General features: G+C 59.9%; 1 protein-coding gene across 1 annotated transcript in view; it reads right to left on the minus strand.

Annotated features, from left to right (window-relative positions):
- RBM19 (RNA binding motif protein 19) overlaps positions 1-13105 on the minus strand; it is a 107588-nt gene that overhangs the window by 84178 nt on the left and 10305 nt on the right. The window contains exons 9-16 of the mRNA XM_054593929.1: positions 12494-12565; positions 11993-12196; positions 11094-11224; positions 10235-10356; positions 9770-9866; positions 9307-9417; positions 7237-7437; positions 5938-6067 (exon numbers count right to left, since the gene is read on the minus strand). Coding sequence (XP_054449904.1) covers positions 5938-6067; positions 7237-7437; positions 9307-9417; positions 9770-9866; positions 10235-10356; positions 11094-11224; positions 11993-12196; positions 12494-12565 — 1068 coding nt within the window. The remainder of the gene's footprint in view (positions 1-5937; positions 6068-7236; positions 7438-9306; positions 9418-9769; positions 9867-10234; positions 10357-11093; positions 11225-11992; positions 12197-12493; positions 12566-13105) is intronic.

Consider the following 13105-nt stretch of genomic DNA (forward strand, 5'->3'; position numbering starts at 1 on the left):
GCGTTAGCAGGGTGGGTGTGCAGCGGCCACGCAGAGCCGGCGGGCCCTGGTGCTGAGGGCCTGAATTTCACCCGAGAGGGCGGGGACAGCGTCCTGGCCCGGAAGGGCCCTGCGGCCTGGATCCGTGCTCAGGTTCCATCACCCTCCCCAGTTTTCCCCGAGTCACATGACTGGGGCCTGGGGCTGGGGACGGATCCCCCTCCACACCCAAACTTCTGAAGCTCCTCCCACATCCTCCAGGAAATCAAACCGCACTCAGCAAGAGGCAGGCATCAGCAAGAGGCAGGCATCGGACTGTGCCCTCACACCCCTCGCCCCCCGCCCCCGGACTGGAGCAGCGGCCCCTGCCTCTCCCTGCAGATCCACGCCCTGTGCCCTGGCTGGCGCAGGCCCTCGGCAGATGGGGACAGCTCTGGTCTCTCTCTCACACCTGCACTCAAATGGCTCAACCTTCTGGGTCCCCCGCAGGGGGCTCCTTGGGGTTCAGATCTGTCCCCACACTCGTGACAAGCTCCAAAGCCCCGCCCTTTCCGATAAAAGCCTACTGCTTGCAAGTCTTAGTGCATCAGCAACAGCTTTGTCATAAAGACCTTTGTCATAGAGCCCTTTTAAGCCATAATGGAACCGGCCACAGCGATAACATTCTGTTGAACATCAGCTGAACAGACAGCTTTCGTCCCTCGCACGTTCTGCCTTGGCGGTGAAGCCCGAACCCAGACTTTCTGCAGGACAGAAAGGAGGAATCCACACAAAGGCGCCTTCCCCAGTTTATTCAACAAGGGACTCTAGGGTGTGGCCTTCTGTACTCAAAACTCAACATTCAAAGCAAAGCAGGGTGCAAAAAGTATTACTAATGGCGGGAGAGCAAAGCTATGCAAAGTAGCTAAGACTTCAGGTTCCGAAGGAGAAATTCAATCAAGACCAACACCATGACCGTCGGCTGGAATATTTCTGCCTCTGGTTCCCCTTGCATTTACCTCTTGGAGATGAAAGGAGTGGGGAGGGAGCTGATCTGACCCCACTGTGCCGGGCGCACGGCTCGATGCTTTAAGTGTGCCATCCCGTCAATGGCCACCGCAGCCACACCGCCCGTGGGTAGCCCAGGGACACCTCTGGAGCCGCTGTATCTGAACCCTCACTCTCAGGCATCTTCAGGTTGGGACAGAGGCTCATAGGAGACTAACAAATAATTTTAAAGAGCAAAGAATGGTGGAGGTGATGGTGACCGAGAGGGCCCATGCCGGTTTTAGGGGCAGCCCCTTCTTGACACCTGCCAACTGCTGTCACGTGGGAAGGTCACCCAGGGTGGTCAGGTGTTCAGATATTTCAAAAGAAGGTGAAAATCCAGAATTTTACTAGAAAACCCATGGCTGAAGAACATTGACGACTAACTCCAAACCAGGCAGTGGTCAGTGCGTGGTGACGAGTGGCCAACAGGGTCTCTGTGCTCTACCCTCCACTTCCAGCCGCAGCCCAGCCTCTGGGCACAGACCCAGCACTCTCCCTTGGCCTCTGCCAGGGGCCTGGACCGCAGGCAGGCCCCAGAGCGGCATTCCCGGCGTGCGCGGCCTCACCGGACACAGCTCGGGGGCCCCGCGGCTCTGAGCATGGCCAGAGCCCCTCCGCTCTGCCCTGCCCGGGGCGCTGGCTGGTCTGCTGCCAAGCGCTTGTTTCAAAGGCCACACAGGTACCTGCCCAGGAAGCGGTGCTGTCTGGGTTTAAGGACAGCACTGAGCTGAGCAATCCCTTCAAAACCAGACGGAGCCCCTTCCCTGGAGGAAGAGCTGCCTTCAGCCCCAGCCCCAGTCCCAGTCCCAGCCCCAGCCCCAGCCCCAGCCCCAGCCCAGCAAGGAGAGGGGACTGGGAGGGCCGCCGGGACCTGTAACCCTGGCTCACCTGCGTCCTCCCACGTCTAATGAATCGACCAGCACCCGTGACCCCAGCACGCGGGAGGAGCATCTGACTGAAACAAGAGGCGCCTGAGCCCGGCCTGGCCTTCCCCTGCCGGCACGAGATGCCCGTCCACTCCCAGCACCCCCTCCTTGCACCTGCAGCACCCCGGGCCGCTGCGAGTCAGCGGGACAAGGGCGCTGCGGTCCTGAGAGGGGCTGAAAAACAGGGGCGCTGGTAAAAAACGAGAGGAGGGTCCATGGCCTACAGGCTGGAGGCAGCACACAGGCTGCGCGGCCCCGTGCCACGGGCCTGACCCCTCTGCCTCGGCCACCCACCTAGGAAGTGGAAACACACCCCCGCTTACACGTATGTGTGCTGCTCCCCCCACCCCGTCCCCCCGCACTCCTCTGGGTTGTCTGGAAATGCAAGTGACTGCCACTCCATCTGCTTGTCGTATCCCTGGTCCAAGGCATCACTGCCTCTAGTCTGGGTGACACAGCGGCCTCCTCACTTGTCCCTGGCCCACCAGCTCCGCCCACTTTGTCCCCCCACCCAATCCGACCGCACAGCCCTCTATTCTTCTGGCCATGCCCCACCCTGCCACGGGGCCTTTGTACCTGCTGCCCCCCACCCCCACCTCGCTGTCCCGTTTCCTCATCTCCCGTCTTCCCAGGCCTGGCTTCTTGTCCGGTCTCAGCTTGGGTGTCCTTGCCTCAGGGCTCTCCCTGTCTGCTCGAGCACCAGGGGTCCCCAGGCCTGGCCACTTGCCATCACAGTCCCCTGGGGTCCACTCTTCAGAGCCCTTACCCTGATCTAAGCCACCTTGTCGGTGTCCCCTGCCATTAAGGGGATAAGGGGAGCTTGTTAAGGATGGGACCAGGCCTGCCTTAGTCAGCGCTGCACCTCCGCCACCTGGTTCCAAAAACACGTGTGGCTGAGGGCTGTGTCCAGCACGTGCGTGTGCCTGGAACATGGCTGCTGCTCCGCAGATGGCACATGGGTAACCGAGAGTCGCAGCTGAGGGCACAGGCCTGGGAGGGAGGCTTTGAGCCACACATCCCGGCTCCGTCAGATGAGCGACCTTGTGTAAGTCACTCACCCTCTCTGTGCTCCCTTCTTTCCACCTGAAAAGAGGGATGGCAACAACGGTGTCCCCATCTGAAGGACAATTACAAGAAAGAACGGTGCCTGGGTCACGCCAACTGCCCTCGCTGCCAGCCAGGCCTCGAGAAACCCGGGGGGAATGTCAGAAATCGGAGTGCTGCAGGTAGGAGAGTCAGCCCGCGTCAGTGGCGGGAGCCCGCGGCCCTCCTCCTCCTCCCTGCAGGGTGGTCTGCCTGCTGCCGGCTTCTGAAAACAGCCAGCGTCACACCAGAGTCTGGGGACCGAGTCCCTGTTGGCCACGCCCCCGGGAAGAGCTTCTGTTCCCTGAGGGACCAGGCCCCTCTACGGCCCACACCTGTGTCCAGAGAAGTGTGTAGACGGCCAAGAAGCAAAGGTCGTTATAAAAGCACTTCTGCTCCTGGCCCCATGTGGGGAGAGCAGAAAGACTAAAGAGAAAAACCGAGGTATTGTGAAACTCAGACAGATGTTTGCCAACGAAATCACCAGGAACCAGCAGCAAAAATGGGAGAAGAAAGGAAGGAAGCAGGGCTGGGCCCCAGCGTGGGGAGAGGTGGGCTGGAGGGGCCCGGAGAACGCGCCTCCACCGCAGCTAGCACAATACAATCCCGTCACGCATCGCCGCATGGGGCCTTATTATAATCAGGCGGCAGAATTTAGCGAGGCTCCCTCCCCTTCCCCGCTCTGGGCGGAAGGCTGACAGCACAGACTGTTATCAGTTGCAAGCAGCTTTTCAGGACCTGCCCCCACGCGGAGCCCCTTATCTGGAGGTGAGGGTCTCGGTTGTGGGGAGATAAAACAGCAGCCCCCTCCCTCAGGACCCGTTCAGAGGATGGGGGCTTTGCAGAAGGGGGTGTGAACAAACGCTCCGTCCACGCCCCTCCTGCTCGCCTTCCTCCGGGGCCAGAGCCGGAGAAAACCCAGGGCGAGGGGGCTGGCTGAGTCCTGTGCGATGGTGATGGGGATGTGTGGAAGCTTCCGGAACAATGTGGAGAGGCTGGGCGTGGGGGAGGAGCGGGTGACAAGGAACAGCGCAGGGGACAGAGGGGACTATGTACGTGATACGCGTTAGAAAAGGAACAAAAAGGGCACACAGAGGTCCTGCAGATGAGCCCTGGGGAGCCCACCTGAGGATAACGCGGGACCAGGCTGGGCCTGAAGCCGGCACAGAGGGCAGGGAATCGGGCCTCCAGGCAGGGCTGTGTCCCCTCCCACCCGCTCCAGGGCCTCCCAGGGCGAGTCCCGGCAGGACCCTGGACAGCAGCCCCAGCACGTGGGGCTGGCGGGGACCAGCCCCTGTGGGATGCTCGCCGCACGGGGACCCCGGGAACACACGGTAGCTGGGCCGCACACCATGGGGCGGACAGCCACCCTCCGCCCTCACGGTTCCCCGTCTGGTGGGGACGGCTGTTACGCAAAGCAGACAAAATAATGTGTGACGAGTGCCACAGGAGGACAGAGCAGAGGGAGGGAGCGAGCAGACACAGGCAGGTGTGTGTGCCCCGTGGCGGCGGCCGCCTGTGGGGATGCGTGTCCTCCCCAGTGGGCAGGAGCAGGCCTTGGCGTGGTGGGGTCCAGGGCCGTGCTCCTGCCAAATCTCTCCTTTAAAGAAGCCCCGGCTCTGGGTCAGGTTCAAGTCTAGCAGGGGACGTGAACGCTGAGGGAGCCGGCGGCTTGGGGGTGAAGGCTACTTAGAACAAACCACAGTGACACGAAGAGGATTCTTTCTGACGAAAGCAGGTTTAGAAGAGACCCTAATCCAACCTGTGGACAAAACTGACTCACACACGGGCTCGGCAGGGGATTGGCAGGGTTTCCACCACTAACCGGCTACTCCGAGGACCAAGGACACTGTCAGAGCCTCGGGGGGGCTCAGGCTGAAGCATCTTCCCTCCTGATGGGAGCGAGGTGTCCAGGCCCGGGCCCCCCAAGCCCTGGCCTCACCGGGCTGGTCCTGCAGCTTTTGCCGATGCAGGTGAGGGGAGAGGGCAGGGAGCAGAGAGGCGTGTGGACCAAGAAGTCTACGCAGGTAAAGGGTCGTTTTTTAATCTGAGAACTTTACCACCTGTGTTTTTAAATTTTTTTTTTTTTTACTGTTAAACACTTTTTAAAAAATGAGAATAATGAAGGTGGTGGAGAGAAGACTCATTTTTTAAAAAAAATTCTCCATTTGATAAACTGGTAGCCTATGGGGGAAGAGGGAGGGGGAGGGATGTCACTGAGGGGCAGAATCTTAGCCCCTGACTAAAAGGGCCATCACAGTCCTTTGAAACTTTTCTAAAGGTCTTGAATTCGAGGTCACAGTCCCCAGACCCAGCGGTTCTCAGCTGGGGCCGGCTGGCTTGCCCCAAGGGGCTTCTGGGAACGCGGGGGCGGTTCGGGTTATCATTACCACTCCTGACACTCCGGGTGGGGTCCAGGAAGGCGGAGTGTCCCACAGGCTGCAGAACCGTCTCCACGAGAAAGAACCACCGTGCCCAGCGCCAAGGGCACCACCCCCTTCCCTTTCCTGCCTTTGCAGCCGTGGCCGCGAGAGGGCGCTGGGCCAGGCCCAGGACCCCGCAGGATGACTGCTCCCTCTGCACCTGCCCTCACCCAGGAGGCAGCCTGGGGGGCATGAGAAAAAAGGCCGTTTTCTCTTGCTGTGTTCTGAATCCCTAGTAACAGGTTCTCGTTTTCTCCCCCTTACAACCTCTGACAAGCTAGAAAGCTGACTGCCCTATGCTGCACACATCAATTTTATGTTTTTTTGTTTTTTTTTTTTTAAGAACATTTCACCAGCCTGTGGAACCCGGGAGCCTGGCACCCAGTGGTCTCCAGGATGAAAGAAGAGCTTCAAACCTAATAAATGTTCCGTGCTGCCCCCACCCCGGCCCCTCACTTCTCGTCCGAGGACGCCCTGACCCCAGGCGCAGCTCTCACCGGTCTCTGGCTCTGCTGCGTCCTTTTCTGCAGGTTCCACGGGCGCGTCCTGGGCTCCTTTCTTCAGGGGGGCTGAGCTGGAGAAGACGCCCACTGGAGCCCACTCCAGGTACAGGGGGACGTGGTGAAACTGCGGGGACAGGGATGGGGAAAAATCAGCGCCTCACACGGCTCAAGAGCCCAAGGTTCCCAGACTGTGAGCGACTTAGCCCGAATGGAGCCCGCCCCTGGGGGGGGGGGGGCGGGGCACGGCCCAGAAGCCTCCGTGCTGCAGCTCGGGGAGAGGCCGCGCATCTGCTGTCACTGGGTGTATTTGTGTCCCCTGGTGGCTTCTCTAACCACAGTATGAACAGCGGGAGAGGGGGCCAGAACCAGCGATGAAATGCAGGCCCTGCAGGGAGAGCAACAGGGCTGCTGGAGACCACGCCCCCCCATGCCGGGGCAGTTAGTTGTTCTTTACAGGGTAAACATACTAATAACATCCGCAAAACATTCGAGTGCCTGCTAAAGAGAAGCTACTTGCAGTGGGTTGAAAGATTCCCCCCCCTGAAAGATATGTCCATGTCCTAACCCCCAGAACCTGTGAACGGAACGTTATTTGTGCGTGTGTGGGGGGGGTCTTTGCAAATGTCATTAGGTGAAGAATCTTAAAGTGAGATCCTCCCAGGTTACATGGGTGGGCCCTCAACCCAGACACAGAAATGGAGAGAAGGAAAAGGCGCAGGAGGCAGGCAGAGCCTGGAGGGCTGTAGCCACCGGCCGCGGCCACTGGGAGCTGGAGGAAGCGAGGAAGGTGCCTCCCTGGAGCCTCCGAAGGAGCAGGGCCCTGCCGACACCCTGATTCCAGACTTCCAGCCTCCAGACTGTGAGAGAATACGTTTCTGCTGTTTTAAGCCACTCAGTTTGTGTAAGTTATGGTGGCCACAGGAAGCTAACACACCAATATTTGCATGTGAGAGTATACACATTTGTTTTCTTTTTTTTACCCAGAAACAGGAGACAGCCGACCTACAGAACTGACTTTCCAATCACTGTAGGTGTAAGATACCGAGGGCGCCAAGAACGGTAGTTTCGCTCACGAGGACGCCTGGAGGCAGGCGGCCGGGCTGCTTCCTGGAGGACAGTTTTGAGGTTCCCTCTGCCCCTCTGCCCCCCAGGTGTTCCAGTGGGTGAATAAAGCCCACAATTACGACCAAGATGATGGTTTCTAGGCGTGGCTCCCACGGGCCAGGCCCGTGCTAAGACTGCCACTGCGTCAGCTCTGGTCACGCCCGGGAAGCAGGTCTCGGGCAGCCCTACCTTGGAATAGGCCAGGTGCCTGAAGGCCTTGCGGGCCTCCAGGGGCTCCAGGAACTCCACGATGGCGGTGACGCCCCCCTCGGGCAGCAGCACACGGCCCAGGCTGCCGAAGCGGCCGAAGACCTCCTGCAGCTCGGCTGCCAAGGTGCCCGCTGGCAGGTTCTTCGCCAGAATCACGGTTTTGCTCCGCTCCGCAGCGGCCTGCAGTGGGGGAGGGGACACACGTTTGGAACAGAGGGAGGGGCCCCGGCCCGGACACCAGCGCTGATCAGTGGCTGCTCCAGACATGGCGCCCCCGGACCTCTGTCACCAGGCACTTCAGAGGCGGGCCCCGCAGACACCACCACCTCAGGCACGTGGCTCCACCCATCAGAGGTGGCTCCATGGAAGGGATAAGGGTAAGGGCTGCTGAGTGGACCCCCTGCATCAAATCCCAGCCCCTCCGCCTTGGAGCCGTGGCGACCCTGCCAGTGCCCTCCGCCCAGGCCGGCAGCGGTGTCTCAGCGCCGAGGGCCCTTTCCAGCCACTGCAGACCTCCTGCTGCCGCGTGTGGCAGGCGACAGGTGCTGGGAGCACCCTGGGCCTTTGGGGGAGTCCCACTGCCAGCCCCAGGCAGGGCTCGGGCTGCCGCTGTGCGTGGGACTGTCCTAAGCTCGCCCTGCACGCATCTCCTGCCCCCGCTCGGCCTCTCTCACCAGTGTCCTCTGCCCGGTCCGCTACTCGCCCTTGAACCTGTCTCAGAGCCCACTTTTGAAGAACTTGAACAGAGACACTAGCCGTGTGGCCTTGAGGAAAGGGCCGAGCTGTGCCTCGGCCCCGCCTAGCCCGGCTTTTCTCGGCCCCGCCCCTGGAGGGGGTGGAAGAGCCCGGCCGGCACAGGCAGAGTGTGCGCACAACAGAAGCTGTGCGTGGGCGTTAGCAAGTGTTTTACTGAAAAGTAATGTTGGCGGGGTACAAGAGAGCCTAAAAATATAATGACAAATTCCCGGCAGAAGGATCACCTGGGCATGAGCCTCATCTCAGCCACCGGCCTAACCTGTAACCCGGAGTCAACTGCTTTCCCTGCGGGCCACCGTTCTCTCATCCGCAAAGTGGGCTAACGGCAAGGCCCACCCTGCGGGCCTCACAGGGTCGCCTCGAGGACTGGGCGAGGCCCGTGGGGTGGAAGCACCTGCAGGTGGGACAGGCTGGGCGCCCCTGGGCTTTTTAGGTGTAAGAGTTGGGGTGCAGACTCTGGGGCCTGCATGCAAATTCGGCTCCACCCTGACTGGCTACGTGACGCAGAACAAGTGGCTTCGCCTCTGTGACTGCGGTCCCTTCTGTGCCACGGGAGCACAACAGGGCTGCCTTCCCGCAGTAGTTGTGAGTGACATGAGCTAAGAAACTCAGAGGGTGCCTTGGCGCGTCCTAATAAATGTTAGCTCTTCATAGTTATTTACCTGTCCATCCACCCACCCACAGACCCCCTATCCATCAACCCCACTTTCCACCCACCCACTCCCTCATCCACCCATCTATCTACCTGTCCCTCTCTGCTAAGCACCCTTTTAAGGCAAAACCGAAGGCTGGTAAACGTGAGGAAGGAGCTGCTTGGGAGTCAGAAGCTGAGGCTGGGTCCAGGCTCCTGCCACAGGCGCTTTGCTGGACTGTTAAGTCACCTCTCTCTTTCTGGGCCTCCGTTTCCTCGTCTGTGAGATGAAGGGGAGGGTGGACCCTCTAGACTTGAACAAACTCAAGAACCCCCACCCGGGGGAGAGAGTGCCTATGCAGGTGCCAACCTCCCCCTGCTTGGATCAGCGGGATGTCTGCCCCCTGCGCCAGGTCTGTATGAAGAAACCGTGGGCTACGAGGCAGCCCTCTTGCACGTGGCCCCTGAGAGACACCATCCAGGCTGCACAGGCCCCTGTCTCCGCCCATGTGATTCTCTTATTTCTTTAAAGACTAAAAATGAACGATAGTCATCACCCTTGCAAGGCCTGATCCTCAAACCCAATAGCCCGTCCCGACCTGAAAGCTCGCCAGTGGCCGGGGGCCTGAGCAGCTGAGCCGAGCCAGGCCGGGCGAACCCACCTGGCTGAAGGAGTCCAGACTGACGCCGTGGTTGATGAGGAAGCGCCGCACTTCTTGGACCAGCTGGGTCTCCCCCAGGGCCACGCGCACGGCCACGCTGCCCTTGGTCTCCTGTGGGAGAGGGGAAAGGAAGAGGCCCCGTTGGCTGTCGGGTAGGCGACGAGCCAGCCCTCCGACCTCCCGGCAGCCTGGGAAGGAGGCTTGGATGCAGAGGGCCCGCCAATGCCCCTCGCCAACCCCGCTGACTTCCTGGCTCTGGCTTCCGTGTCTCTCACATAAGTCAAGGACCCCGGGCCCCTCTCCAGCCTCACCTCCCCTCTCCCTCTACTCCAGTCACTCGGGCCTCTCTGCTGCTCCTCCCAGACGCCAAGCCCACCCCCGCCCCAGCATGGTACCCCCTCCCTGCTCTCTGCCCCTTGCAGTTGACCCAGAGCCAGGGTCGTCAGATGGGCCACTCACTCACATGGTCAAACACTTGGCTCTTGGTGGCGCTGTACTTCTGCGCAATGGCGTCAGCCACGGCGTTGGGGCCCATGAACAGCGTGTTCCAGTTGTGAGAGCTGAGAGGCAGAGACAGAAGAGGGACGTCAGACTGCAGCTGAACGACGCGAATAGTGAGCCTGCCTTTCTAAGTCCCAAAGCCCTCTCCCCCCTCAACTTGCCAGGTGGGCCAAGCGCCCAGGGCCTGAGGTCATGGACAGCAACAGTGCTATTAACAACCCCTAATGCCTGTCAGGCACCCACTCCGTGCCAGGGACTAAGCACTTTGCCTATGGCAACTCATTCAACCAGGAGAATATGGCATAACTAAGGTGTGCCTGTGCAGATGAGGAGACTGGGCTCGGCACGTTACAGACGAGGAGCTGAACCCGCCCCCTGGGGCCAGAAGGCCACAGCGGCTGGGAAAGAGCGGGGCGAGGGCCAGCACCTGGAGCTGTTGGCTTTGTCTCTGGACTCTTTCTTCTTCTTGTAGGAGGATGATCCTGGGGTGCTGGCGTCCTCACTGGCCTCCTTCTTGATGGTGGATGGTAAGACATGCAGCATCCTGCCCTGGAGTGGGAGTGGGGGCGGGGGGGAGTGAAGGCAGGAAGGGGCGGGTGCTCCTACGTCCTGCCCCATGTGTCAGCCTCTCCACCAGTAGGCTGCACCCCAGAAGACGTGGCCTCAATGACCATGTAAGTTACCCTTGAGCCAAAATGGGGGTCTGGCCTCCACAGGGACCTGGCACTGGGGTGCAGGCCATTTGTCATAGCCTCGCAAAGGAAACTGATCAGTTCGTAAGTGCCGCCCTCAGCACCGCCAACTCCTCCTCAGGCCTGGGCCCACCCTGATCCTACATGTGAGGTCTGGCCCGGGGACCACAGAGAGATCAATAAACCACGAATGAAGGCGTGAAAAACAGGGGAAAAGGGGGAGAGGTAGCCTGGGCTGGAAGACTTGCACTAAGCACCGTACTTGGAGACACTGTGGCCATTTATAGGACCACGCTCGAATTCCTTTCTTCCTCTTTCCTCTTTCAAGTGCTTTTTCTCCAGGCGGAGAGCATAGTTATGCACTTAGCAAACACTTTCTGAGAGCCCACTATGTGCTGGGCGCTGTCCGAGATGCTGACAGATCAGTGAAACCAGGGCACACCCTGCCCTGAGGGATCTCTACCCTCTAGTGGCTTCACAGGCCCCTGGGCATGCTTGCTTCGAAACATGGGGTGTGCACACGTGTGCCCACACGCACACGGCCTCTCCCTTATCACCTGGGCCCAGCAGCCCCCGCCTGCCCTGAGCAGTTACCTGGAACACCTGCCCATCCACCTCGGCGTAGGCCTTCACAGCGTGCTCGGGGAACATGAAAGTGACGAAGGCAAAGCCTTTGGGTTTCTTGGTCAGGCTGTCGATGGGGTAGTGCAGCTCGGACAGGGGACCTGCGGACAGGCGAGTGTCAGCATCCGCAGCAGTAACCATAGCCGGGGAGGTCACACCAATTTGCCGGAAGGCAGAGTCCTATTCAGGGCCTCTCGGTCCCGCACCAGGCACACATCTGTGCTCTGATCCTCCACGATGAAGAGCCAGCCTCCGAACGAAAGGGGGAAACGCTCCAAGAGATCCCAGAAGCATCGAGACCTCACCATCATTCTAAACCCTAACCTCCCTGCCTCAACAGCCACGACCATAGAAATACGCCCTGTGTGACCCAGTTAAACTACGGGTCTTCAGTTCATGTCCTATGAAGTAATGACAGCAGCAATGACTACAGCATGAGTAACTCTTGCTATCAAACATGTCTGGATGCTCAGTTTGGAGAGCAAGGCTATTTGGCTGAGGAGTATAGTCATATTCGTACCTGCACAGGTACTGGGCTTCTAGTGCTGAAGCAAGGACTCGGGCTGCCACGGGTATCGCAGAAAAATGCACCAAAAGCTTGGCGGTCCTGAGTTTACAGTGAGAGCTGGGAGAGTGTGGGCTCAGACAGCAAAAGGTGCCTATAATGTGACCGACCGCTTCAAGCGCCGCTAAGTACGTCACGTTGGAATTCTCACAGCCGCTCAGGGATCATTAGCCCCGCTTTATGGATGAGAAAACAAGAGAGGAGCGGAGGGCCCTTAGCCCAAGGGAGGCAAATGGGACTTGAGCCTGGAGGCAGCCCTGCTCTCACGCTCTGGGTGTGCGCCCCTGCCCGAGCCGCGCCCTACCAAATTTGGAGAAGAGCTGCTCCAGGTCCTCCTCAGTGCTGGTGTAGGGCAGGTTTCGTACAAAGAGCCTCCCAGAATCGGCCAGGTCCTCTTCCTCCTCGTTCTCCCCGAGTGTCCGGCCTTGCCAGGGTTTGGCGGCAGTCTTTGGGGGCCCCTTGGCTATGGGCGCGTTCTGTTCCCTGAACACCTCAATGTAGCGGCCACCTGCATGAGGAGAGGAGTCAGGGCTCCGGGGACAGGCCCGGAGCCTGCCCTCCTGCTCTGCCTCTTTCCATCGCTCAGCCCATTGGGTTCCTCCCCATGCTCCCCCTTCACGTCAGTTTACTCTAACTCAGCGGCACAAGGGCAGCGACTTGGGTCGGTTCTGCCGGCTGCTGTCTCCCCGGTGCCTAAAGCAGCTCCCAGCACGCAGCTGACCTTCGATCAAGGTGCAGGAAGGGCATGCATGACTAAACGAACCCCTGCCACCACGCGTACTGGCACCTGTCCTGGTGTCCTTACCCATGTATTCTCTGTTGCATTTCAAAGCTTTCTTCACTTCCTCTTCGCTGCTGAAATCCACAAAGACATACCCTGAGAAAAGAGAATGACAAAGGTCAACTCCGCAGGCCCTGTGGACAGTCACAAGAATCACCCACACTGTGCTAGGTGTTTGGGAGAATCTGAGCAGAAAGTGGGGAAAAACTTCTGTTTGCCAATCCTCCAAAATGCAAGGCTTCCCTCCCGTCAGCGGCTGAGGTCCCTTTGGGCCTGGTTTTACAATGAAGATGCTAGAATGCAGGCGTCAGAAACACAGGTGGCCCCTGCCTCCTTCCTGGCATCACCCACCCTGACCGGGGCCCGTGGTGGCTGCACGGAAGCCTTGCTCAGCACCCGAGGGGCCGTCTCCACAGCCACTGTGCCCGCGAGCCGCAGGCCCCGGAGCCCACGGAAGCAAGCACTGGGAGCCTTCTCCAGCCTTGACCCCACGGGCTCAGCCCGGCGAGGGAACAGAGCAGGTGGCATTCCCCCGTTTCTCCAGACTACGGTGATGCGCCCACGGGCCGTGGCCGAGGGGAGGCAATGCTGTACCGTGGGCCACCACCGTGGGGTCTGGTCTCCACAAGGCTGTTT

Source organism: Pteronotus mesoamericanus, unplaced genomic scaffold (genome assembly GCF_021234165.1).
Source record: "Pteronotus mesoamericanus isolate MK-2021 breed Mesoamerican mustached bat unplaced genomic scaffold, CSHL_Meso_final scaffold_507, whole genome shotgun sequence".
In the NCBI taxonomy this organism is placed as follows: domain Eukaryota; kingdom Metazoa; phylum Chordata; class Mammalia; order Chiroptera; family Mormoopidae; genus Pteronotus; species Pteronotus mesoamericanus.